At 41.8% G+C, this 26,592-nt stretch overlaps 2 protein-coding genes across 2 annotated transcripts; both read right to left on the minus strand.

Annotated features, from left to right (window-relative positions):
• Positions 1-604: 604 nt before the first annotated feature.
• Positions 605-1,771, minus strand: LOC144249041 (uncharacterized). The gene has a single exon (XM_077794234.1). The coding sequence runs from the start codon at positions 1,769-1,771 to the stop codon at positions 605-607; it is 1,167 nt and encodes a 388-aa protein (XP_077650360.1).
• A 3,338-nt stretch (positions 1,772-5,109) lies between these two features.
• On the minus strand, positions 5,110-24,760 carry LOC144251138 (uncharacterized). The gene is made up of 4 exons (XM_077794235.1): positions 24,620-24,760; positions 7,704-7,830; positions 7,464-7,524; positions 5,110-6,310 (listed from the first exon to the last, which is right to left on the minus strand). Exons 1-4 carry the CDS (start codon positions 24,758-24,760, stop codon positions 5,110-5,112), a joined length of 1,530 nt encoding a protein of 509 aa, XP_077650361.1.
• Positions 24,761-26,592: the final 1,832 nt, after the last annotated feature.

Here is a 26,592-nt window from a genome sequence, read left to right on the forward strand (position 1 = left end):
TTCTCTCCGTGAGGGTTTTCATATATGAAAATGAAAACAGGGCTGGATGGGACGCTGACAGGATGTAGAAAATCCCCCACAGAGTGGTTTTTTTTTTCCAATGTGAATAAAATGGCTTTGTAGACAACAGGGAAAATGGAATGATTTGTGATATTTTTTACAATTAAAGAGTTATTCAGTTGGATGTGGTGGTGTTTGCCTTTAATAACTGAGACTTGAGAGGTGGATTCTGAAGGATCAATGTTGGAGGCTAGCCTCAGAACCTAAGGAAGACCCTAAGAAACTCAGCAAGTTCCTGTCTCAAAATAAAAAGTAACGGGAATGTATCTCAGTGTAGAGCACAACCAGACATAATCCCCAGTCTTTCTCTTTCTCTCTCTCTCTCTCTCTCTCTCTCACACACACACACACACACACACACACACTTTCAGCAGTGTGACCCCTTTCTTGTCTTTGAGGATGATATGAAATATTGATTTACCTGATTTTTACATTCAAAGGATTTTTCTCCAGTAACTTCCAACATGTATATGAGTGAAACTGTAATAACAGAAAAGTTTACCAATTGTTTTCATGCATACGATTCCTCTGCAGTATCTGTTCTTTAACATGTGTGAAGCATACAGGATGTGGTAAAACCTTTACCAAATTGTTGACATTCATAGAGCTTTTCTCTGGTATGTATTCTTCCATGTTTGTGAAGCTGAGGGGATGTAGCAAAGGCTTTGCCACACTGCTTACATTCATAGGGCTTCTCTCCCGTATGTGTTCTTCCATGTCTTTGAAGGTGACTGGATCTAGCAAAGGCTTTGCCACATTGTTGACATTCATAAGGCTTCTCTCCAGTATGTGTTCTTCCATGTCTGTGAAGGTGACTGGATCTAGCAAAGGCTTTGCCACACTGCTTACACTCATAGGGCTTCTCTCCAGTATGCATTCTTCCATGAATCTGAAGGGAACTGGATGTAGCAAAGGCTTTCCCACACTGCTTACATTCATAGGGCTTCTCTCCAATATGTGTTCTTCCATGGCTGCGAAGGTGACCAGATGTAGTAAAGGTTTTGCCACACTGCTTACATTCATAGGGCTTCTCTCCAGTATGCACTCTTCCATGTACTTGAAGGGCACTGGATCTAGCAAAGGCTTTGCCACACTGCTTACATTCATAGGGCTTCTCTCCAGTATGCACTCTTCCATGTACTTGAAGGGCACTGGATCTAGCAAAGGCTTTGCCACACTGCTTACATTCATAGGGCTTCTCTCCAGTATGAGTTTTTTCATGTGAGTGAAGGTGACTGGGACTAGAAAAGGCTTTGCCACACTGCTTACATTCATAGGGCTTCTCCTCAGTATGCATTCTCTGATGTATTCGAAGTAAACTGGGATAATCAAAGTCTTTCCCACATATCTTACATTTGAAATATGCATCCCCTGTGTGTGTGATCCTGTGCCTTTGAAGACTTGTGTGTGAAATACAGGTCCAAACACCTTTTTGACATTCATAGAGTTTCTTTCCAGAATGAGTTCTTTCATGTCTTCTAAATAAAGAGGAGAAATGATAGGCTTTCCCACATGTGTCCCATTGAAAAAGTTTACCGCCACTGTGTGTTATCATGTGTCTTTGAACACCAGTGGTATAAGAAGAGGCTTCATCACATTGTTGCCATTCATTGGATTGCTCCCCAGTATGAGTTTCTTCATGTCTCTCAATGTCATTGGAACAATTGATGACTTTCCCACATATTGTACTTTCATAAGATCCATCTACCATTTGTACTAACATTTGTGTGTGAACGCTTTTTAGAGAAACCAGAGATTTCCTATATTGTTTCAATTCACATAGCTTCTCTTCACATTCCTCATGCTTGTAGTGTTTGTGTCCAGAGATGTGATCTGCCTGAAGGAATGAAGGACATATGAAGTCTTTTGCACACATACTGAAGTCACATGGATTTACTCTATTAAAATTTTTCTTTGTTCAATTAAGAATTGGAATTGATTTGAAGGTTTCCCCCACACTATTCTGTGCCTTTGAAGTTTACCATGACTTCTTTGATGAAGTGACCAACACATAATCGATGCTTAATTCACAATTTTGTATGTATTTATAGGTCCTTACTTTACTACCAACATCAGGTAAAGGCTAGGTTTTCTGACTTGTTCAACTTGCCTGAAAATAAAGAGATTGAAAGGAAACAATCCTTTGCAACACAGATTCTGTAGGCTATTATTCAAATCATCCCATCATTAGCATGTTGGTTACCTTAAAAATTTGAACACAAGTATGTAAGGAACTCTTAGCAATGATCATACAAGATCCATGATTCCTGAAAAGGTTGTGGGTGAGGTTTTGCTCAGGATGCTTTGAATCCTTAGGACAGGTCATTGAATTCTTTAGCCTGAGCAGAAACAGCCCTCTCCACATCATGTACTGCACAATATCACCTGGTTGGAGGCTGTAGCTCCATTAGTGATGTACATGAGTACATCAATAATGGAGTCTAGACACCCAAGGAATGTTCCAGGAGCAGAATATTAGATGCAGGGTTCTGAGGGGTATCACCTAAAATTTTTTAGATCACTGCTTGGAATTTCATTGATCTTTATTTATACCCAGTGTAACAGGGATAGAGGTTTATATTTTTTTGTAGGGGTATACATAAAGGTGTTTTTTGTTTTGTTCTGTTTAGTTCACAGAAAGTGCTTTGTGTACAAATTGTAGGATTGATCAGAGGTCTTCTAAGCTTTAACACAAAAAAAGGAACTCTGTGTTATAACCCACATTGAGATCTTTGCGAAATTTTTTCCTGACATTCTGTTGAAAGAAGATTATGGTGAAGGTCTCTCGAGAAGCTTATTTAAGATTCATTGGTGGAGAGGGTAGTGCCACTATATTAGGACTTCAGACTGGGATCCTCCTTACCAAGCCTTTGGTCATGTAGTGTGTATTAAGAAAACCATCACACTATTTTCCTAGGGCTCCTGAGGAACTCTAACACAGAGAGAAAAAAAGCCTGGGTTTTCTGGAATATTACACCTAAGTATTATTCATGGGGAGAAAAGCTAAGTTGGATGTAGTTTTTTTTTTTTAAATTCACTGGTAAAAAAGTCCTTTCAGAAGAAAGAGACCATCTTCAATTGTGGAGGAAACACCTGCAGAGCTGTATCTCTTGATGTGGTCATCAGTGTGGTCCACACACACAGCAGCAGCAAACTCACTACCTGAGCTATGGGAGTGCTCGATGCTAGAATGCCTAGCATGCACAAGGCAGGATTGGGTCCCCAGAACTGGGAAAATAAAAGAGAAAACAACTCAAATATAGGGCAAATATATTTTGAGAAAGTGCCTCTCCAAATAATATACACAAATGACATTATTTTTCAATGCTCTTTAATGTGCCTACATACACTGCAACACATGAGACTTAGAACAAGCATAAGTGACAAGAGTGGGGTCCCAGAGTCATCAACAGATGAATAAGAAATCAAGGACAAGAAAGAGGCCAGCTGCAGGGTACACAGACACATCTCTATGGTTCCAGCTCTCAGCCTCACCCCATCTCACAAAATAACAATTAAAAAGACTGTGGAAAAACTCAGCGGTAGAGCACTCCTGGGTGAAATGTGAATAAAGAAACAGAGGAAAAAAGTTCAGAAGAGACATTTCACCAGTCTGTACCAAAGGCTGCAGTAGAGAGGCTTAAACTAACATTCACAATATGTAATGAAATATTAGACAAGAAAAGACTGAAAACACATGAAAATGGAATCTAACAATCAAAGAGATTTAACCCAGAAAAACATGTTGCTTTCAAATCTTCATGCTGATGCAATGCTCCTCTCCAACCCAGGGTGCATTTTTGTTACCTCTGAATAGATAAAAAAAGAAATGAAGGCACAGAGTTTTTCTCACACCCACAGTGGTTGTCTCAAAATAAATAAATAAAATGAAAATTTACTCAAGTCTGAACAAGTTCAAATGGATCTAAAGCAAGCAAAGGTCCCACCACATTTCTACATACAGGGCTTTTCTCTACTGTGATATCTTAAATGCTGTTCAAAGGGACCTGGAAAGTTGAAAGTCTTACTACAATTTTTAAAGAGAGAAAAACGATCTTCCCAGATGTGAATTGTTTACACCTTTGAAGAAAACTCTGAAAGTTGAATACTGCCCCACATGGCTTATCCTCAGCATTTTCTACAGTATGAGTCCTTTCATACAACTGAACAAAACTAGAACAGCTGAAACCTTTATATTTCTTATTTGCATAGTATTTATTCTTTTTATTCCAAAAGAATCATCCCACTCCTTAGTAAATTACTTAGAAAACTAGATTTCCCACATTTCTCACACTCACAGGGCTTCTCTCTGTGAGTGTTTTCATACATGAGAAGGAAAACAGGGCTGAATGGGAAGCTTGCAGGATGTAGCAAATCCCCCACATTCATAAGGTTTGTTTTTCAATGTGAGTGAAATGGTTTTGAAGACAACAGGGAAAATTGAATGATTCGTGATATTTTTCACATTTAAAGAGTTATTGAGTCCAATGTGGTGGTGTATGCCTTTAATCCCTGAGACTTGAGAGGCTGATTCTGAAGGATCAATGTTGGAGGCTAGCCTCAGCACCTTAGGAAGACCCTAAGAAATGCAGCAAGTCCCTGTCTCAAAATCAAATGTAATAAAGAAATGGAATGTAGCTCAGTGGTAGAGCACCACCAGAAAATCCCCAGTCCGTCTCTCTCTCTCTCTCTCTCTCTCTCTCTCTCTCTCTCTCTCTCACACACACACACACACACACACACACAAATATACACACATAAACACACATTTCCAGAAGTGTGAGCCATTTCTTGTGTTTGAGGATAACATGAAATATTGATTTACCAAAATATCTGTGATATCACCAAAAAAAAAGAAATATTGATTTACCATATTTCATATTCAAAGGATTTTTTCTCCAGTAAACTTTTTACATGTATATGAGTGAAACAGTAATAACAGAAGAGTTTACCAATTGTTTTCATGCATATGATTTCTCTGCAGTATGTGTTCTTTCACATGTGTGAAATAGACAGGATGTGGCAAAGTCTTTTCCCCATTGTTGACATTCATAGGGTATGTATTCTTCCATGTTTGTGAAGCTGATGGGACGAAGCAAAGGCTTTGCCACACTGCTTACATTCATAGGGCTTCTCTCCAGTATGAGTTTTTTCATGTGAGTGTAGCTGACCAGACTGAGCAAATGCTTTGCCACACTGCTTACATGCATAGGGCTTCTCTCCAGTATGAGTTCTTTTATGTATGTGAAGGTCACTGGATCTAGCAAAGGCTTTGCCACAATGTTTACACTCATAGGGCTTCTCTCCAGTATGTGTTCTTCCATGTATTTGAAGGTCACTGGATCTAGCAAAGCCTTTGCCACACTGTTTACATGCATAGGGCTTCTGTCCAGTATGAATTTGTTCATGGGAGTGAAGGTGAGAGGACTGAGTGAAGGCTTTGCCACACTGCTTACACTCATAGGGCTTCTCTCCAGTATGAGTTCGTTCATGTCTGTGAAGGTCACCAGATTTAGCAAAGGCTTTGCCACACTGCTTACATTTATAGGGCTTCTCTCCAGTATGTACTCTTCCATGAATCTGAAGGTTACTGGACATACTAAAGGCTTTGCTACACTGCTTACATTCATAGGGCTTCTCTCCAATATGAGTTTTTTCATGTGAGTGAAGGTGAGATGACTGAGTGAAGGCTTTCCCACACTGCTTACATTCATAGGGCTTCTCTCCAGTATGAGTTTGTTCATGTAAGCGAAGGTGAGAGGACTGAGTGAAGGCTTTCCCACACTGCTTACATTCATAGGGCTTCTCTCCAGTATGAGTTCGTTCATGTATCTTAAGGCAAGAGGCAGTAGTAAAAGATTTTCCACATTGTTGACATTCATAGGGCTTTTCTCTGGTATGTATACTTCCATGGTTATAAAGCTGATGGGATGTAGCAAAGGCTTTGCCACACTGCTTGCATTCATAGGGCTTCTCTCCAGTATGTGTTCTTCCATGTATTTGAAGGTAACTGGATGTAGAAAAGGACTTTCCACACTGCTTACATCCATAGGGCTTCTCTCCAGTATGTGTTCTCTGATGTATTCTAAATAAACTGGGATAAGCACAGTCTTTCCCACATACCTTACATTTGAAATGTGCATTCCCCGTGTGTGTGATCTTGTGCCTTTGAAGACTTGTGTGTGAAATAAAGGTTTGACCACCTTGTTTACATTCACAGAGTTTCTCTCCAGAATAAGTTCTTTTATGCCTTCTAAATAAAGAGGAGAAATGAAAGGCTTTCCCACATACCTCACATTGAACAGGTTTACATTCACTGTGTGTTCTCGTGTGACTTTGAACACCTAGGAGAAAAGAAGGGGCTTCACCATATTGTTGACATTCATCAGGTTGCCACCCAGTATGAGTTTCTTCATGTCTTTGAATGTCACTGGAACAACTGATGACTTTCCCATGTATTATACTTTCATATAGTCCATCTCCAGTTTGTGTTAATGTTTGTGTGTGAACACTTATAGGAGAAACCAGAGAATTCCAAATTTTTTTAAATTCACATGGCTTCTCTTCAAATTCCTCGTGCTTGTAGTATTTGTGTCCAGAGTGGGATGTGATGTGCCTATTAAGGAATGAAGGACATATGAACTCTTTGGCACATATAATGAAGTCACATGGATTTATTCTATTAAATTTTTTTTTGTTCAATTAAGAATTGGAATTGGAAAAAAAAAAAGAATTGGAATTGATTTGAAGGTTTCCCCACACTATTTTGTGCCTTTGAAGTTTACCATATAACTTTTTTGAAGAAGAAGTGACCAGCACATAATCAATGCTTGATTCATTCACAATTTGCTATTTATTTATAGATCCTTACATTACTACCAACATCAGGTAAAGGCTAGGTTTTCTGACTTGTTCAACTTGCCTGAAAATAAAGAGATTGAAAAGAAACAGTCCTTTGCAATACAGATTCTCTATGGCTATTATTCAAATTGTGATATTCACATATGCAATTTCATAGTACATTTTGGATGTCAAATACTTTGAAAAGACGGAATATCTGTTACAGCTAAGTATATATTTCTGGTAAGAATATTATAAGAATAAATACATTTCGGGGCTGTGGATGTGGCTCAAGCGGTAGCGCACTCGCCTGGCATGCGTGTAGCCCGGGTTTGATCCTCAGCACAACATACCAACAAAGATGTTGTGTCCGCCGAGAACTAAAAAATAAATATTAAAAAAAAAATCTCTCTCTCTCTCTCTCTGTCTCCTCTCTCACTCTCTCTTTAAAAAAAAGGAATAAATACATTTCATATTATGCATACTTTTTCAGTTAGTTTGCTTTAAAAATTATATGAGAGTTCTCAGATTCCCTCACGAATTCCTCTTGTGAGTAGAGTTACCTTATATTGCTCCTAGAGTTTTCAATCCAATGTTTAGTGATCTTCTCTTCCCACTTGTTTCCTTAAATGGAAGAACAGAACAATCTTTATGAATATTTAGGAGCTAGAAATGCTTTGCCAAATCGTAGGTGCCATTTTTGCTGCAATAATTCACCAACTGATTCTCTTTTAACCTTCTACATAAGTGAACAAAATAACATGAGTTCTCTGTTTGACTAATTTTAGAAACATCATTATTACCTATAGAAGCCAGGTTTCTGAGGACTTCCAACATCACATCTCTGTAAAGGTTCTTCTGGGAAGAATCCAGCAAAGCCCATTCCTCCTGGGTGAAGTTCACAGCCACATCCTCAAAGGTAACTGAGATCTAAAATATCCCACCAAATATATAGTGGAGGCCAGGAGAGATTGACAGCATGAGAAATCTATACTCAACATGCATGATGTTCACATGATTCCCTGGCCTCTCGATTAATTCCACGATTTGGTCCATCAAATCTTTTCTGCACTCAACTTCTTCCAACCATTCCAACATTAGAATTTCACTACTCAAAAGGCAAACATCATAGTGATTTATACCCTTTCTTTGGTGAGTTCACAAGACGTAAGACAGGCTCCCAGATCATTCCTAACTTCTTTATTGGTTGCACCTCTATTACATGTCCTAGAAATGTCCTGTGTGGTACAGAGCTAATATAAGGACTTCTGATAGTACTTATCTTAAGAAAAGAAAGGTGATGAGAAGGAAATTGCAGGAATCATAAAACTAGGCATTTGGGAGAGATTCTGCCAACTACATTGGCTCCCTGTACCTACAAAGTTAATATAGACAACATGGCAATACTGATGTCTTGTTTCCTCTGAAAGTCTATTGTTCCATATTTAAAGAAATGCCTAGAACACCCCCTAACCCACACCCTCTGGGCATGGGGTCACTAAGGAGATTCCTTCCTAGACAACATTTAGACAACCTTTCACACAGGTTTTCACAATGCATTAGCTGGAGATAGAGCTCATCCTGTGTGATTACACTGAGAACAACTAGAAGTTTGCAGGTGCTTTACTCCAGAACAAATTTAGTCAACTAGCTTACTATTAAATCACCAAAATAAACATGAGTTCTCTATTTGATTAATTTAATTTATTAATAAACAGAATAATTTTATAATTTCCTGTGGTTACTGTCAAACCAGAATGGGGTAAGTGAAAGATGGCACATGTCTTAGAAATAACTCAATGACCCAAAAATGTCACCTTCTCCAAACAACAGCCTTACAATAACTCTCAAAATAATCTTCTTAATAAACAGCAGGCACTACTTTTGTAAGTCTCATGGGAACAATGAATGTCTAAAGACTGTCAAACTCTTCTTAACAGCAGCCAGTTCACTACCACAATGTACAGTCATGAGAGACATACCAATGTTCTGCTCAAGGACATTTTGATCAATATTGGGCCACATGTGCAATGGTTGTCTGTTGTGAAAGACAATCATCGTGCCTGCAGCAATGGTGGTGCAAACAAACCTAAGGCAGAAAGTCTTCCAGAGTGTGCTAAAGCAACAAGTTTGTAGCCCAGATTCCTGAACTATCCCTCACAATCTGGGTGTGAAACAGGCCACCATTCACATCTATAAGCATGCTAAGATGTCTGCACAGTGATGGAACAGGCAAAAAGAAAATGTCCCTGCCACTGACACAGAACCATACTCAAGGACTGAAAACATACAGAACCACCCAAAACAATGAAGAATCCACAATTACACTTAGAGACATCAGCTCAACTCTGTCAGGACAATGATGCAAGCAGGAGGGCTTCATGAGCCTTTAACAGAAGGGGAAGCACACTGAGGTCTCAGGGTCACAGCAACACTGCACAGGACATAAACCACACCCCTACAAGTGCGCCACCAGTGAAATCACATGTATGCTCAAAGAACATGAGAGCTAAAGCAGAAATCAGATCAGAAGTAGCTGAAAAGCCTCCAGGGAAGGGGACATGAAACACAAGACTCTAAACAGACACAGGACAAAGAGGTGACTCAAGAGAAGAGGTGACCATTTTGAAGGAAAAAAAATGTAAAAGTCCATCATAGGAAATTTATAGAGAATACCAGAGGTGGTGCTGTATTGGTATCTAAGTCATCCAATGCACATTTCAGAAAAGGAGCTAAAAGCAATCATTGAAACTGCTGTTTCAAGAAAACAGAAAGAAAAGCAAGGTAAACCTAAATTAACCACAGGAAGGTAACAGAAAAGGTGTTGATGAAACCACAATCAGGACATTCACAGTTTGCAAAATCAAGTTTTTCATGAACATCACCATCTAACACATTTTAAAATGTCATCATCAATAATGCATTGGGACTTCAAGATTATCATAAACGTGCTTGATACAAATTAGAAACTTGCAGAAACTGGACCACTTCTTTGAGAGAGATTACACAAAACAGATGAGCCCATGGCAGCTCAAAAAAACAGACTGAATAACTAATTACTATCCAAAAAGGCAAGGCAAGGCTCTGACATCTCAAACAGGCTTCCATGAGACACTTAAGAACTGCCACCAATTTTCTACATTTTTTTCTAGAACATAGAAGCTGAGTTAACACCTCCTAATTCCTTCTGAGGCATACGTTACTGTATTATCCAAATTAAGTAGATAAAGAAAATTATTAAATACAAAAGAAAACTATGAATGATGCTCATAATCATAAATGCAAAATTTAATCATAAATGCAAAAAACTGTACAATCAAGCCATCACACTTCAGGTGTCTATGCAAATGATGTGAAAATTATGGGCACAGGAACCCTCACTGCAGTGACTACAGCAGCCATATCCAAAACTGCCCAAAGCTAGATGCAAGGAAGATGCACCTTTCAATACTGAATGGACAAGCTGCAGTTTATCCACATCAAAGAACATCACCCAGAAAATGAGCTCTGCAGCCTGGAAAGATACAGCACCCTTACAGGCAGACCTGTGAGAGAAGCCAGACTCAAATGGCCATGTGCAGTAAGATTCCAACTCAAGAACATTCCTTAAGAGACAACATTATAGATGCAGTAGCAGAACTGATGGGTACCAGGGACTTAGGGAGCAGAGAGGGAAGGAGGAATGAGGAGGAGTGATGAAGAGGGGGAACACAGGATTCCCAGAGCAGTGAAACTCTTCTGTATGACATTATCTTGTAAAGTACGTGACACACAAAATCACATCACACAGACGAGGAAGCCTAAGGTAAATGATGAACTTTGGCTTATCATAACGTGTTGCTTCATCCATTTTCCTTATCAAATGTTCAACACTGGTTTAGTAATTAACAAACACCCTACAACAATGCAATATGTTGAAAACAGTGGAGACTATGGGCTGGAGAGAAGGGGTATTTGATACTATGAGTAATGGCACATTTAATTGTCACCTTGATTGGATTAAAGAGACTGATGATTAATGAGCTTCTGGGTGTGTCCATGAGGGTGTGTCTACAAATGATTGGCATGTGGAACAGTGAACCAAACTGGAGAACCTCCTTAAGCTAGGCAGCACCATCCAATAGGACAGTGTCTTTTGTGGAACAAAAGTTGGAAGAAGAAGGAAGCAGGAGCAGAGCATGCTCCTTTCTTCTCAATGGTTTCTTAAATGCTACTGCAATGGCCTGAGAATATCAGAGTCTGCCTTCTTCACTCTCCCAAAGTGGACTCTGCCAGTGATTCTCCAGGGAGTTTCCAGAATCTCTGGTCTGGAGTCGGGCAGCACAATTGATCCCTCTTGTTCTGAGGCCTCAGCCTCTTGGATTCTGTAGCTACTACTTCTAAAGCTCTCCAGCTGCAGACGGCCACTATAGACATCCAGCTTCAGGTCAAGTAGGCCAATCTAATGAATCCCCTTTGATAATCATACTTCCTCTTAATACTGTTCCTCTAGAGAACACTGACTAATAAAGTATGTAAGCCTAAAATTGCTCATAAAAACAAAGTTTGTCTAATAAAGAAGTAAATAATCTACCAAGCCATGAAGTTTTACAAATATATACATAAAATAATAATATATGCTAAATACCATTTTCATAATAATGCAAAAATAAAGCAAAGAGGAAACGTCATAGGTACAAATTTCAAAACTATGGAAGAAAACTGATTTTTTGAGAGAGAGAGAGAGAGAGAGAGAGAGAGAGAGATAGAGAGAAACAGAGAGAGAGAGAATTTTTTATTTAATATTTATATTTTAGTTTTCGGCAGACACAACATCTGTTTGTATGTGGTGCTGAGGATCGAACCCGGGCTGCACGCATACCAGGCGAGTGTGCTACCGCTTGAGCCACATCCCCAGCCTCTGAATAAGTTTTAAAAGTCATTCCAGGGGCTGGGGTTGTGGCTCAGCACTAGAGCACTCAACTTGCACTTTCAAGATCCTGGGTTCAATCCTCAGCACCACATAAAATGAATAACTAAAATAAAGGTATTGTGTCCAACTACAAATGAAAAATAAATATTTTTTAAAAAAGTCATTCCAACTGCTGGTGGGATGGTGTGCACCTGTAATTTCAGCCACTAGGGAGGTCAAGGCAGGGAAATGGCAAGTTGGAGGCCAGTCTCAGCAATGTAGCAAGATACTCAGAAATTTAGTGAGACTGGTCTTCATCAAAAATTAAAAGGGGGTCTGGGATTGTAGTTGAGTGGCAGAGCACTTGCTAGCATGTTTGAGGTACTGGATATGATCCTCAGCACCACAGAAAAATAAACAAACAAAATAAATATATTCTGTCTATCTCCATCTATACAAAATATTAAAAAAGAAAAGAAAAAGAAATAATAAATAAATAAGAAGAAGGGCTGAGAATTTGCTCAGTGGTCAAGTGCCTGTAGGTTTACTCCCCAGTAAAACACTTGCCCAACGCCAGAATGCTGCTCACTAATAGAAATTCATTTCTGGAGGATAACAAGCATGAACAAGTCCATGGCATCAATCCCCAGCACTCAATAAGTAAGCAAATAAATAAAAAACAGTCTACAATACTAATTCTCTTGGACTGGAGTGTAGCTCGGTAGTAGAAAACTTGCCAAGCATGTATGTGGCCCTCCCTCGGATCAATCTCCAGTAGTCCACACACACACACACACACACACACAAAAAAAAAAAATACATGTAATGAGAAATAAAAATTATTATAATACAAAAGGTACACAATTAGAGGCATAAAATACAACAAAATCAATGGAAAGACAACACACTTTCTCACAAAGGGGATTGAATATTCCCATGATCGACATTCTCTGAAAAAGCACTGAGAATTTCAGAAAATTCTGTGAAATTTAGGGCATAGTTTACTGTATTTTGGGGGTAAACTTAGAAAAACTACATCAAAAAATGGAAATATTAGGGTTGGGATTCTGGCTCAGCAGTAGAGTGCTTGCCTAGCACATGAGAGGCCCTAGGTTTGATCCTCAGCACCACATAAAAATAAATAAATAGGTATTGTGTTTAACTACAGCAACAACAAAAAATACTTTTCAAAATATTGGAAATAGTAGACTGTATCTAAGATCAGCCAAAATGTTGTACAGGACAGAGTAGAGAGAGCATGTTGCACCCAAATTTCATAAGCTAAAAGGCCAGCTCCCAAAGGGGTGGCCCTAGCAGGAGGCAACTAGGAGGCAACAGGAATCAGGTGATATAGTGGGAGTGCTCTTGAAGGGATCAGCACCCTTATTTAGACAGACATATCGCTCCTTTCCAGAAAATAAGTGTCATTTACTATTTCACTGAAATTCAGTGATTAAATGATCATAATTGGGTATTTCAGATATTGCCAAAATTTTCCTTTAAATTTACAATGAAGATGGGAGTGATGGTGCACACCAGTAACCCAGTGGTTCAGGAGTCTGAGGCCCCCGGCTATGTATTAAGACTCTGTCTCAAAACAAAGAATCTAAAAGGGACTGGTGGTTAAGCACCCTTGGGCTCTATTCCTGATACCAAAAAAAGTCACACAGTTAACATGAACCAGCCAAGTCCAGACAACAACAGTGAAAAACTGTCATCCTTTGTCAAATTCATCACATTGTCAAGGATAGATACTAGTTTTCATGAAATCACGTTCATAAATTTATCCACCACTAGTTTTATAGAATTCTACTCAAATTCTGCAGCAAGAATTGAAGACAGAGTTTCTCTGTATCTTACGTGGCATTTTGGAATCTAGGGTTGGAGTTCAATTTGAAATCACTGAAAAGACAAGATTGAATCTTACAGAATTTCTATACATACTCAGGGGTAGCAAAAGGTAAATTAGTTAATTAGGACTTTCTTTCTTTTTTGGGGGGGTGGTACCCCAAGATTAAACCCAAAGACATTTTACTACTAAGCCACATCCCAAGTCATCCAGTCATTTCTATATTTTATTTTGAGATGCAGTCTCACCAGATTGCATAAGGCCTGGATAAGTTGCTAAGGCTGTCCTCAAATTTGCAACACTCCTGTCTCAGCCCCTGGAGCAGGAAGAATCACAGGTGAGCACCACTGTACCTGGCTGCAAGTTGGGATTTGTAACAATGGAAATGTAACTAGACTTTTTAAAATCCACCTCTTTCTTGCCTATTTAATAACACTCCATCCCATGTGGCTCTGAATAAATAAACCTGGGCCTCAGATAAGTGAGCAGATCATTTCAAAGTGATACACAGAAAGCTTTGGTGCTGAGGGAGCACACATGTGTCAGGCACAAGGGGCAGAAAAGGTCCCTGACAGCAGGGACATTCTCACTCCTGGTCTTGCTCCCTGAAAGCCTCCAGGATCACTGTCCCAGGGACCTGGACAATGACTCCAGTCTATGAGGCTTTTCAGTTTGCACAGCTCTGCACTGGGGTGGGTAGTCCTTATACTCTGGGAGAGGTTTTGCTCCTTCACACTGTGAGAGACTAAAACAGCCGGAGTTACTGCTGACCTGGCCCCTCAGCACCAGCATCCACAGGCTGACTGTCCACCTGTCTCCAAGGAATGAGAACAGAGCTTGGGAAAAACAAGGTCCCAGGGAAGTAGTTGTCTAGATGAGGCCTGTTCCAGGAGATTCCTCAGCTCAGAGCCCCCAGCAGCTTCCCTGAGAGACTCCACCCTACATCTCAGGCTGTCCTCTAGGAGGAGCTGACCCAGGGCCTGGAGTTCTGTTCACCCTGCAGGGCACAGGGCAGCTGTGGGCACTTTGTGGCAGCTCCAGTAGAGGATAGTGGCTGAGGACTTGGCACCCTGTGAAGTGTCCATAGGGAACCTCTGCCCAAGAAATCTGATATGATGTCTACACCTAAGGAAGATAAAAGAAGAAGCACAAGATTTTTCAGCTGTGAACTCAAGTTCTCTATACATTGCATCTACATCAAAGAACCTTCAGAGTACTTGACTTTAGCTAACTAGATCGCCATGAGGGTAGAAAGGCAGGGTTCTGTATGGAGAACAAAAATAATTTTGGACTATCTTAAGCCCTTCAATAGCCAATCATGTTAATTTCTGTAACAGACCACAATATCAAAATTTCTCAGAATATATCACTAACCTTACCAGATGGCTCCAAAATCTACCAAAGCTCAGAATGCAATAACAGAAATACAGAAGAAATTTTCTTTATTTTTGTCTGTACCCCATTAATCTGATGTTCCTATGAATGCAGTTGGTTAATGCAGTGATACACAATTTATTTTATAAAAGTTCATGTAGGCCAGACACAGTGGCACACAACTGTAATCCCAGCAGCTTGAGAGGCTAAGGTAGGAGGATTGCTAAATTCAAAGCCAGCCTCAGCAACTTAGTGAGACCATAACAAACTTAGTGAGATCATATGTGAAAATACAATATAAAAAGGGCTGGGGATGTAGCTCAGTGTTTAAGTGTCCCTGCATTCAATCCCTGATATATTAAAAAAGAAAGAAAGAAAGAACAAAAGGAAGAAAGAAGAAAATAAAAAAGAAAGAAAGAATGCATGAAAGAAAGAAAGAAAGAAAGAAAGAAAGAAAGAAAGAAAGAAAGAAAGAAAGAAAGAAATTATGTAATCATGTAATCTCTTCCAGGGAGGGACACACACATCATTCAGGGTATCTTGAATCCATGTTCCTTAGTATAGTCATTAATATTTGGGTTAAAATGAACTATTTTCTGTAGCTGGGGTTGTCAATGCCTTTAATCCAAACAGCTTTGGAAGCTGAGGCAGGAGGATCACAACTTTCAGGCCAGGCTGGGAAAAATACCCAGATTTTTTCTGAAAATCATATTGAAAAGAGCTGGGGATGAAAGACAGTAAATGAATCAGACATTATTGTAGTGGCATCCTCTTTATTCACAGAAGATTTTAACTGGGTTTCTCCAGAAATCTTCACCATGGCTAATTTTAGGACTGTCAACAAGAGAGTGTCCACAAAAAAGTTCAGTGTAGATAGACTTCCTATTTTTGTGTTGCCCTATTTTACCAGGTGGCTAGTATGGGAGAAATTAGCACTCCAAGTGCTGGACTCAAACTCCCCTTACTAGTTTTTTACACACTTGTATCCAGTATAGTAGTTTGTAGAAATGTGCAAACAAGGCCTCTGGCCTTGAGCTGGGCTTCACAGAGAACTTACCAACTAGGCTCCATAGTAACAGCTGGTAGAGGAGGAAAAAAAGGGGAGAAGAAGCTCTCCCCTTCTCAGGTGCTGTCCTGAAGTGTTCACTTGGTCAGAACAGAAAAAGAAAAAGCTGCTTTTATGTGTGTGATGTGACAACTTGACTATGGTGACTCCATTTTGTGAACTTAGCCATGACACACAAAAAGGTCATGACTGGGGCAGTTTGTATTCTTTTATTCATGAAAATCCCCAAGAATACAGAATGATCTATGGTGCCAACTGCAGACTGACTGACTTCAGCTTTCAGCCTTGCTTGCATTGCCCGAACCCCAAATGTCCCTTTTGTGGTTTTTGTGCTTAAATATGGAGCCAACTGAAGGCAGGGGCCCCACTCTGACAACCTCATTCTTTCGAGAGCAGAGTGTCTGCCAAGAGCCAGCAATAAAGGCTTAACTGGAATGAGACTGTGTGGTCTGAGAGTTATTTGAGGGTCTCAGTATTGCGATGTGAACTTCTAAGCCCCTCCTCTTACATAATGAGTATAAAATCCTAAAACCACCTGAACTCAGGGTTCAGGGGATTGATTGATTGATTACAGCAAAAGCTGTGGCCTCTGAGACTGGCTGCAGCCAGATAAAACTCTTTCTGGTTATCTTCAGTGCCTTGCCTTCTTTCCCCTACATCATCATTTCCCTGTGCACTTAGGTGACTACACGACTGGGGGGACTCTACATCATGGACTATCAGAAAAGGGAGCAGTTATCCTCTATTGATGGAGCCCAGGATTCCATATCCCTGGGATCTATACACAACCTCCTTATTCCCTTTAAGGCAGTTATTTTGAGCAAACACAAGGAAGTGTTAAGTGATTATTCTTTCCCCTCAAGTATAACATTCACAAATGGAAAACACATGCTTTCAAAAGTGTCCTTCTTGCCAGGGACAGTGGCACAGGCCTGTCATTCCAGATACGTGGGAGGCTGAAGCAGGAGGATCAAAAGTTATGGCTGGGGAGGGAGGGAGGAAGATTATTTCAAATATTTCACTAGATGAAAAGTGACAATTAGCGGAGGGTGTCCATTTGGACCGAGTGGGAAGAACGGACGTCTGGCCGAGCTGTGAGGTGGAGGGAAGGTGGGTTTAGAAGGCAGGAGGCGCCTGCAATTTGGGGGACCTACAGCAGCCTCCGGAGGAGCTCCCCTGGGAGGAGGAAGGTGCATTTGTGGCCCTGCTTCCTCCACGTTGGGAAGAGTGAGTGTGGGCCACCAGTAGGGAGCAAAGGGGACACCAGGGAACTGAGCCGCCCTTCCAAACCCAGGGAACCAGGGGACAGGGCCCAGGGCCACCCGCCAGAGGGGACTCTACCTCGATCAGCAGCTCACCTGCGTGCAAGCCCCAAGGAAGGTGCTGACTGCGCACCTTCAGCCCTGGTCTCAAACTCACCATTTTTGGCTTCCTTGGTGACCCAGGGTCCTCTGAGGAACCTCCAGTCACCCGAGATCGCGGGGTTCACAGGGAACGAGAGTCACCTGCGGTCCCTGAGGAGAGAACTCAGGCGCCAGAGAAGGAGTAGCCCAGTTGGTGAGGAAGAAAAGCCCGCGAGATTGCGAAGCCCGCCCTTCCCCTCCCTCTGCGCACTGATTGGACAGTTCCTCCCAGCGTCCTAAATGGATGGCCTCCAGGCCCGCCTCTGCATCGTGACTGACAGCTAACATCATCCAATCACTGGCTGAAATTGGGTTAGTGTCAGATTCCTGGCTCCAGCCCTTTTGAGGCGGAGCTTCCCGGCTGTGCTGGGAACTAATCCAGGTGGGAAGCCTTGGCTTAGCCTCTGGTACAGAGGTGACACCTGGCGCTGAGCTAGGCTTCAGCCATAGAGTGCTTTCCGAGCATGGCGAGGCCCTGGGTTTACCCTCAACACAAAAAACAAAGCACAGCTTCTCAGGGAGGCTGGGGCTGGAGGAGCCCAAGGTCAGTGAGACCTTCTCTTAAAATAAAATGAGAAGGGTGGGGTGGTAGCTCAGAGGTCCAGGTCAAGCCCCATTGGGTTTATTCCCCAGTACCTCAAAGAAAAAGAAAGAACTATATAACATATATATTTTTTTCTTTTTTCAGACGATGCGACCTCAAGCAACTTAGAAAGACACAGTCTCCACATTTTTGAAACACTATTTAAAGATATCATATGTATGACCCATACATAATATCTAAAAATGAGAACAATTTGAAAACTATTTTAGTAATTCTCATCACCTTCCGGCCTCTGTGGCTTTGAGGAGGCAGCCTGAGCTATGAAAGGAAGCAATTGGGGTTGGCTCTGATGCTCAGGGTTCCATCCCCAGCACAGAGGGTGGGGGAGGAAGGAAGGCAATCCTCTAGGGCAGCAATGTGCAGTGGAAATAAAATGGGTGCCTTGTGCTTAGTGTAGATGTTCTACTTCGACTGTTAGGAAGTCTTGTGCAGAGACCTGACTCTGGGGATCCCACAGGTCTGGTCAGGTGTTTGCCCCAACATCAAACAGAAAAGGTCATGATGCAAAGCAAGAAAGGAACTTTGACCAGTGCAGCTACACCAGGAAGACAAGGAAACCCTGCCCTTATGCTGTCTTCAGGTGCTGACAAGGACTTTGAGGTTTTATAGAAGGACAATCATAGGCATGTAAAGAAAGGGAAAAGTGTATGTAGGATTCAGTATTATCTGTAGGACTTAGGCTTCAGGCATCTGTGGGTCTCATGTCTGTGAGCTCACACTCACTTGCCCCCTTGACACATGTCCCTCTACTGCACAGACTGACCTCATTTTGTCTCTCAGGAGGAAGTCCCCCTCTAGTGTATTGTTTCCATGTCAAGGTTTCAGATGCACCAACATTTTCAAGCAAAGACACAAGCCATAGAAAGAACATACCCCCAGAAGCTGACCCAGGGTCTCAGCTTGGGAAGGCGAGTATTGGAGGCCCTGGGGTGGGGCGTGTCACCCCGCTCAACCATGGAGCAGCACCCCTGCAAGCGTTGCAGGCGCAGTTTCCCCAGCTCGACCCAGTTCCCCTTCTTCTCCGGTAGAGCCCCCTACCTCCGTCTGCACCCCACCCCAGCGCTGCTCTCCAGGCCACCCAGAGAAGGCGCCCAGGGCTGGGTTTAGGTCATTCTGGGTCTCAGGACACCATAGCTTTATCCCCAGGGGCCGTCGCTAAACCCCTCCCCGGGCCTGAGTGGGGCCCGAGTTGCCGAGCGCCCCTCTGCTCTGGGGATCCCAAGGCTGCGATTGGAGCTGCTGCAGGATCTTGTCCCCGGACCAGGGTCCACAATCCACCCCAACCTCTGCTGGCATCTCCACCCAGATCCCGCCTGCCCTGGTGGCTAATTCCAATTAACCTGCAAACTCTGGCCTGGGCGGTGCCCTTGGGGACAGGTTCTCCTATCTGGCTGCCCAGTGAGTTTGCGGCTTCTGGAGATTTTTAACAAGGTGGGGCCTGAGTATAGTGGGGGGGGTCCATTTTTTATTCCCACTATTATACCAGATTCCTGGGACCCCATAGACCTCCAGGAGCCGAATCTGATGCAATCACACAGGAGTCTTTACTACAAGCTCGAGCCTGGACTCACAACCGTTTTCAAGACAGCAGTCACGGGAAGTGAGTCCTGATTTTTTTGTTGAGATTATATAGGTTTTGGGGGAGATACTCTACATGTCACAACATCACACACAAAGACTTTCACACCATGGGAAAATCAAACAACAACCCTTAACATTGATTAGCAGATTCCCTGGAGGGAACAAGTTGGGTAGGGGGGATTGGTGAGTTCAAGAGGTAGGGCCAAGGGCGGGGGATGTGGCTCAAGCGGTAGCGCGCTCGCCTGGCATGCGTGCGGCCCGAGTTCGATCCTCAGCACCACATACCAACAAAGATTGTCCGCCGAGAACTAAAATAAAATAAATATTAAAAATTCTCTCTCTCTCTCTCTCTCCTCTCTCACTCTCTCTTTAAAAAAAAAAAAAGAGGTGGGGCCAAGATGAGTTGCAAGAGTGTGCTGTGCCAAACTACATGGTTTCCTTACATGTTATGGATCACTGAGACTACTGGGGGAGGGGGGTCACCTGGCATTCCAGTTATTTCCCCCTGTCTTTTGCTGATTGGTAGTTGCTAGTCGGTTGCTATGGGTTTCAGGGTCAAGGTGTAGGCCACTTTCCAGGAAGTAGCATTGCTGAGTCAGGGACACCTGGCACTGCAGATCTCTCCTGTTATTTATAGACAAACAACTCAGCACATAGCTCGCTCCGTGCCTAGAAATGCTCTGTGGATTTTCCAAGATCAAGAGTCACCCCTCCCTTGGACAGGTCCTGCTCTGAGGTAGAGGCTGTTTTTTTTAAAAAATCAAGTCACATCAGTTTCTCACCACCAAGAATCTTGGGATAGCATAACCCACCTCAGAGAATCAGTGAGTGTTCAGCTCCACCGGGCTCTGCCTTTGGAATCTGTAGGGTGCTCGACTCCAGGCTCCATGGATGCACTCAGGGCTTGGGGTATCTGCATACTAAGCCAAGGGGACCGCAGGCCAAGTATCTTCTTATGGGAGACCTGTGTGATGGTGCTCTCGGCAGGACCCTGGTTCTTCTGCTGTGACAGATAATCTGTTTTCACTATTCCAAATCAGTTCTGTATTTTTACTAAAGAAAACTAGAGCTTCCTGTATTGCCAGGCTTGCCTAAATCCTTGAGGAGTGAGTATTGATTGAAAATGCATGCAGGAGGCTCACCCCCCTCAACTCAGAGTTGGAATCACAAGAGGGTGCTGGAGGTGGAGTAAAGGTCTTTGTTTTAATTTGGAAATTTGAATATTCACGTTTCCATAGGGGCCGGACTTACAGATGGGGTCACATCCAGAAACCCCAAATACAGTACATTCAAAATGCATTTCACAAATCTCACCTGCGAACATCCTAGATTACCAGCCCAGTACATTGTATGGGTTGTTTCCACTTCATTTTTCATTTTTATTTAATATAATTTATTTCTTTGTGGGTTTTGGTACTAGAGATTCAATTCAGTGCGCTAAACCACTGAGTCACATGCCCATCCTTTTTTTTTTTATTGTTGGTCATTCAAAACATTACATAGTTCTTAATACATCATATTTCACAGTTTGATTCAAGTGGGTTATGAACTCCCGCTTTTACCCCGTATACAGATTGCTGTATCACATCAGTTACCCTTCCATTGATTGACAAATTGCCTTTCTAGTGTCTGATGTATTCTGCTGTCTGTCCTATTCTCTACTATCCCCCCTCCCCTCCCCTCCCCTCCCCTTTTCTCTCTCTACCCCTTCTACTGTAAATCATTTCTTCCATTTGTATTATCTTGTCTTACCCCTCCTTTCCTCTTATATGTCATTTTGTATAACCCTGAGGATCGCCTTCCATTACCATGCGATTTCCCTTCTCACTTCCTTTCCCTCCCACCTCTCAACCCTGTTAATGTAAATCTTCGTCTCAAGCTCTTCGTCCCTACCCTGTCCTTGTTTCCTCCCCTTATATCAAAGGAGTCATTTGGTATTTGTTTTTTAAAGATTGACTAGCTTCACTTAGCATAATCTGCTCTAATGCCATCCATTTCCCTCCAAATTCTATGATTTTGTCATTTTTTAATGCAGAGTAATACTCCATTGTGTATAAATGCCACATTTTTTTTTATCCATTCATCTATTGAAGGGCATCCAGGCTGATTCCACAATCTTGCTATCGTGAATTGTGCTGCTATGAACATTGATGTAGCAGTGTCCCTGTAGCATGCTCTTATTAGGTCTTTGGGGAATAGACCGAGAAGGGGAATAGCTGGGTCAAATGGTGGTTCCATTCCCAGCTTTCCAAGAAATCTCCATACTGCTTTCCAAATTGGCTGCACCAATTTGCAGACCCACCAGCAATGAACAAGAGTGCCCTTTTCCCTGCATCCTCTCCAGCACTTATTGTTGTTTGACTTCCTAATGGCTGCCAATCTTACTGGAGTGAGATGGTATCTTAGGGTGGTTTTGATTTGCATTTCTCTGACTGCTAGTGATGGTGAGCATTTTTTTCATGTACTTATTGATTGATTGTATGTCCTCCTCTGAGAAGTGTCTGTTCAGGTCCTTTGCCCATTTATTGATTGGGTTATTTGTTATCTTATTGTCTAATTTTTTGAGTTCTTTATATATTCTGGTTATTAGGGCTCTATCTGAAGTGTGTGGAGTAAAGATTTGTTCCCAGGATGTAGGCTCCCTGTTTATCTCTCTTATTGTTTCTTTTGCTGAGAAAAACACTTTTTAGTTTGAGTAAGTCCCATTTGTTGATTCTAGTTGTTAACTCTTGCGCTATGGGTGTCCTATTGAGGAATTTGGAGCCTGATCCCACAGTATGTAGATCATAGCCAACTTTTTCTTCTATCAGATGCCGTGTCTCTGATTTAATATCAAGCTCCTTGATCCATTTTGAGTTAACTTTTGTGCATGGCGAGAGATAGGGATTCAGATTCATTTTGGTGCAAATGGATTTCCAGTTTTCCCAGCACCATTTGTTGAAGATGCTATCCTTCCTCCATTGCATGCTTTTAGCCCCTTTATCAAATATAAGATAGTTGTAGTTTTGTGGATTGGTTACTGTGTCCTCTATTCTGTACCATTGGTCCACCTGCCTGTTTTGGTACCAGTACCATGCTGTTTTTGTTACTATTGCTCTGTAGTATAGTTTGAAGTCTGGTATCGCTATACACCTGATTCACACTTCCTGCTTAGTATTGTTTTTGCTATTCTGGGTCTTTTATTATTCCATATGAATTTCATGATTCTTTTATCTATTTCTACAAGAAATGCTGTTGGGATTTTGATTGGCATTGCATTGAACTTATAGAGAACTTTTGGTAATATCGCCATTTTGATGATGTTAGTTCTGCCTATCCATGAGCAAGGTATATTTTTCCATCTTCTAAGGTCTTCTTCTATATCTTTCTTTAGGGTTCTGTAATTTTCATTGTATAAATCTTTCACCTCTTTTGTTAGGTTGATTCCCAAGTATTTTATTTTTGGGGGGGATATTGTGAATGGAGTAGTTGTCCTCATTTCCGTTTCAGAGGGTTTGTCGCTGATATACAGGAATGCCTTTGATTTATGCGTGTTGATCTTATATCCTGCCACTTTGCTGAATTCATTTATTAGCTCTAATAGCTTCTTTGTAGACCCTTTTGGGTCTGCTAGGTATAGAATCATATCATCTGCAAATAGTGATAATTTAAGTTCTTCTTTTCCTATTTTTATGCCTTTAATTTCTTTCGTCTGTCTAATTGCTCTGGCCAGTGTTTCGAGGACTATGTTGAACAGAAGTGGTGAGAGAGGGCATCCCTGTCTTGTACCAGATCTTAGAGGGAATGCCTTCAATTTTTCTCCATTCAGAATGATGCTGGCCTGTGGCTTATCATAGATTGCTTTTACAATGTTGAGGTATGATCCAGTTATCCCTAATTTTTCTAGAGTTTTGAACATAAAGGGATGCTGTACTTTGTCGAATGCTTTTTCTGCATCTATCTAGATGATCATATGGTTCTTATTTTTAAGTCTATTGATGTGGTGAATAACATTTATTGATTTCCGTCTATTGAACCAGCCTTGCATCCCATGGATGAGACTGGCTTCCAAATTGCAATCTGACTGCCACAGACTCCCAAGCAGCTGGGATTACAGGTATACACCACCACGGCAGACGAGACTATGTTTATTAAGGAGACCTTGGGTCCTGGGAGCAGAGATGTCATAGAATCTCAGAAAGTAAGTATGTTGTGTGCTGCTAGGTAGACTATCAAATGTACTGAGCATGATCCTGGGTTACAAATGCTCTGGGGTCACAGGGAGCTGCTTCCCTGTGGAGAGGTATTTGAGGGAGGTTGCTTGAATAGGGGAAGGTGAGAAAGTTCAAGACATCACATAACAGAGAATACTGTTATCTAATAACAGTTAAATCCTAATGCAATAAAACATAAGCTCTACATTATGATTTCCAGCCTTAACCATCGTGAATTTGTTTCAGTAATGGAAAGATTTTTTTTTCTTATGTAAAAATACATCAAATTGAGATCAATGGTCCAATTTCATTTTTATCCATTGAATCAGCTGAAAGTACCTTTCCAGAAGCCCATGTCACAATGTTTTCTATTGCTTTGCTTTTCTTATATTCCCTCCAAATCATGCAGTCTCCATTTCAGCAGCACTTACAATATCAAGAAATATGCTCTCCGAGAAAAAAAAAAAATTCTGTTCCAACCCGTTGTTCCATTTGGTCAACTCACTTTTGGCTGAATGAAATTTGTGTTTACCTCAGACTACAAGTAAAAACAAATTATAAATCACAGCCAGTCACAGATGACACAAACACAGTTCTAAATGGGGGCATGTTCCAGGGAGCATAATACATCCAGGGTGCCCTGCAGTCTTCCCCTGGGTGGGCACAGGACAGGTCATGGAGGTCCTTAAATCACACTATCACAACAGATCAGAACCCAAGTTCTCTGCTGGAGGCCCTCTCCCCACCTGGCAGGGTACCCAGGGTGTGGGCAGAGTATACCAGGGTTCCACAGGACAGCGGGAATTGTCCACCCTGTGGCACACACCAGGTTGACCCTGGGGCCCAGTGTACCAAGACTCCACAGCAGGGGGACATGCCAAACCTGTGGCATACACCATGTCGACCTGTGCAGAGTGGGGTCTGGCAGGAGCCCATGAGCTAACAGAGGGTATGTTTCCTGGTGCCCACCAAGGCCATCAGGAAAGAGGAATGTGAGTGTGGAGAACTGAGGGGACTCTGAGCTCAGGCAGTGCAGGGAAGAAGGAGGCAGTGAAGAGTAGATCCAGGCACGACTGGGTGGTCATGGCCCAGGAAGTTCATCAGACCCAGGAGTAAATGGGCATCCATGCAAGTGCCTCCTGCTCCACAGTCATTAATAGACCCCAGCAGAGCACAGCAAGAACACCCAGAAGTATATATAAACATGAAAACCCCTTGCAGTACAGGGCAAGCACTGGAAAGCAGGATCCTGGAAATTTAATGGCTGTAAGGTCAAGAGGGGTGTTGCCTTCATGAATGCTGACCACCTCTAGGGTGCTACACCCACTGTGGACTTCAAGTGGGTTATGAATGCTGGTAAGGAAGCTCTAAAGTGTCTGGGAGCCTTGAAACTAGTACTCCTGAATCCCATCAGAGACCCTGCTGTTACTGTTAAAAGAAAAATTCCAGGCTACCCTGTGAAATCTTTTGCCAGTTGAGGCTCTATTAGTGATGTGGGGCAGATGATGCTGGATACTCAGGAAACTTCCAGGAGCAGACTTATTCACAGCAGGGCTTAGAAGGGTATCAACTAAAATTTTGTGGACCTTGATGTTGTAATTTCATTATCTTTACACCTAGTGGGAGGGGGTGGAGGTTTATTTATTTATTTATAGGACTCTACAAAAAATTTTGGTTGTTCAAAGAAAGTGAACTTTTAATCATTTTTGAGATTATTCAGTTTTCTTCCAAGCTTTATAGAAAAGAAGAATTAACATCATTAAATCTTCATTCAACACATATTGAGTTCTTTGCAAAACCTTTTCCTGATATTTTTTTTAAAAAACATTATGGTAAGGGTCTCTGGAGAAGCTTATTTAAGATTCTTAGGTGCAGAAGGGGGCACCAATACATTAGGATATTCGACTGGGGCCCTCCTTACCTAGTTTTGATTACATGCTGTGTATGAAAAAAAATCATCACAGTAGGTTCCCAGGGCTACTGAGGTACCCTGAACACAGAGAGAAGTCCAGCCTGAGTTTTCCAGCATATTCCACCTAAGTATTAATCATGGTGAGAAAAGCTAAATTGGATGTCAGTGGTTAAAATTCCCTGCTATCTTGGGCTGGGGAATTGGCTCAAGCGGTAGCATGCTCGCCTGGAATGCCTGTGGCCCGGGTTCCATCCTCAGCACCACATACAAACAAAGATGTTGTGTCCACCAAAAACTAAAAAAAAAATATATTGAAATTCTCTCTCTCTTAAAAAAGAAATGTCAAAGGAGGTTAAACTCTATTGATGGTTGTTAATCATTCAATTGATAAAATTAAAAAATAAATAAATACAATTCCCTGCTGTTAAATGTTTTAGAAGTGACCAGGTGAAAACGTGGAGGAAAACCTGCAGAGCTGCATCTACCGAGGTGGTCATCAGTGGGGTCCACGCACACAGCAGCAGCGAACTCACTACCTGAGCTAGGGGTGTGCTCAGTGCTAAAGCACCTGTCTAGCACGCACAAGGCAAGATTGGGTCCCTGGCACCAGGGAAAGAGAAGAAATAGAAAGCCACTCAATTAAGTACAGGGCAAAGTATATTTTGAGGAGATGCCTTTCCTAACAATACATACAAATTACAACTTTTATAGTGCCCCTTAATGTGCCTACATACAACACAACACATGAGACTTAGAAGAAACACGAGTGACACAGTGGTGGTCCCAGAGTCATCAACAGGCAATAAGGCACCAAGGAAA

The sequence above is a fragment of the Urocitellus parryii genome, chromosome Y (genome assembly GCF_045843805.1).
Source record: "Urocitellus parryii isolate mUroPar1 chromosome Y, mUroPar1.hap1, whole genome shotgun sequence".
NCBI classification, from domain to species: domain Eukaryota; kingdom Metazoa; phylum Chordata; class Mammalia; order Rodentia; family Sciuridae; genus Urocitellus; species Urocitellus parryii.

Excerpts from the sequence above, each read along its gene's own strand:
- LOC144249041 (XM_077794234.1), bottom strand. The coding sequence starts at position 1,771 with ATGGTAGATGGATCTTATGAAAGTACAATATGTGGGAAAGTCATCAAT.
- LOC144251138 (XM_077794235.1), bottom strand. The coding sequence starts at position 24,760 with ATGGTGTATGCCACAGGTTTGGCATGTCCCCCTGCTGTGGAGTCTTGG. Across the intron at positions 7,831-24,619 it reads ATACTCTGCCCACACCCTGG|ATCTCAGTTACCTTTGAGGA; the intron begins GTACCCTGCCAG and ends GGGATATTTTAG. Across the intron at positions 7,525-7,703 it reads CAGAAACCTGGCTTCTATAG|GAAACAAGTGGGAAGAGAAG; the intron begins GTAATAATGATG and ends CTTCCATTTAAG.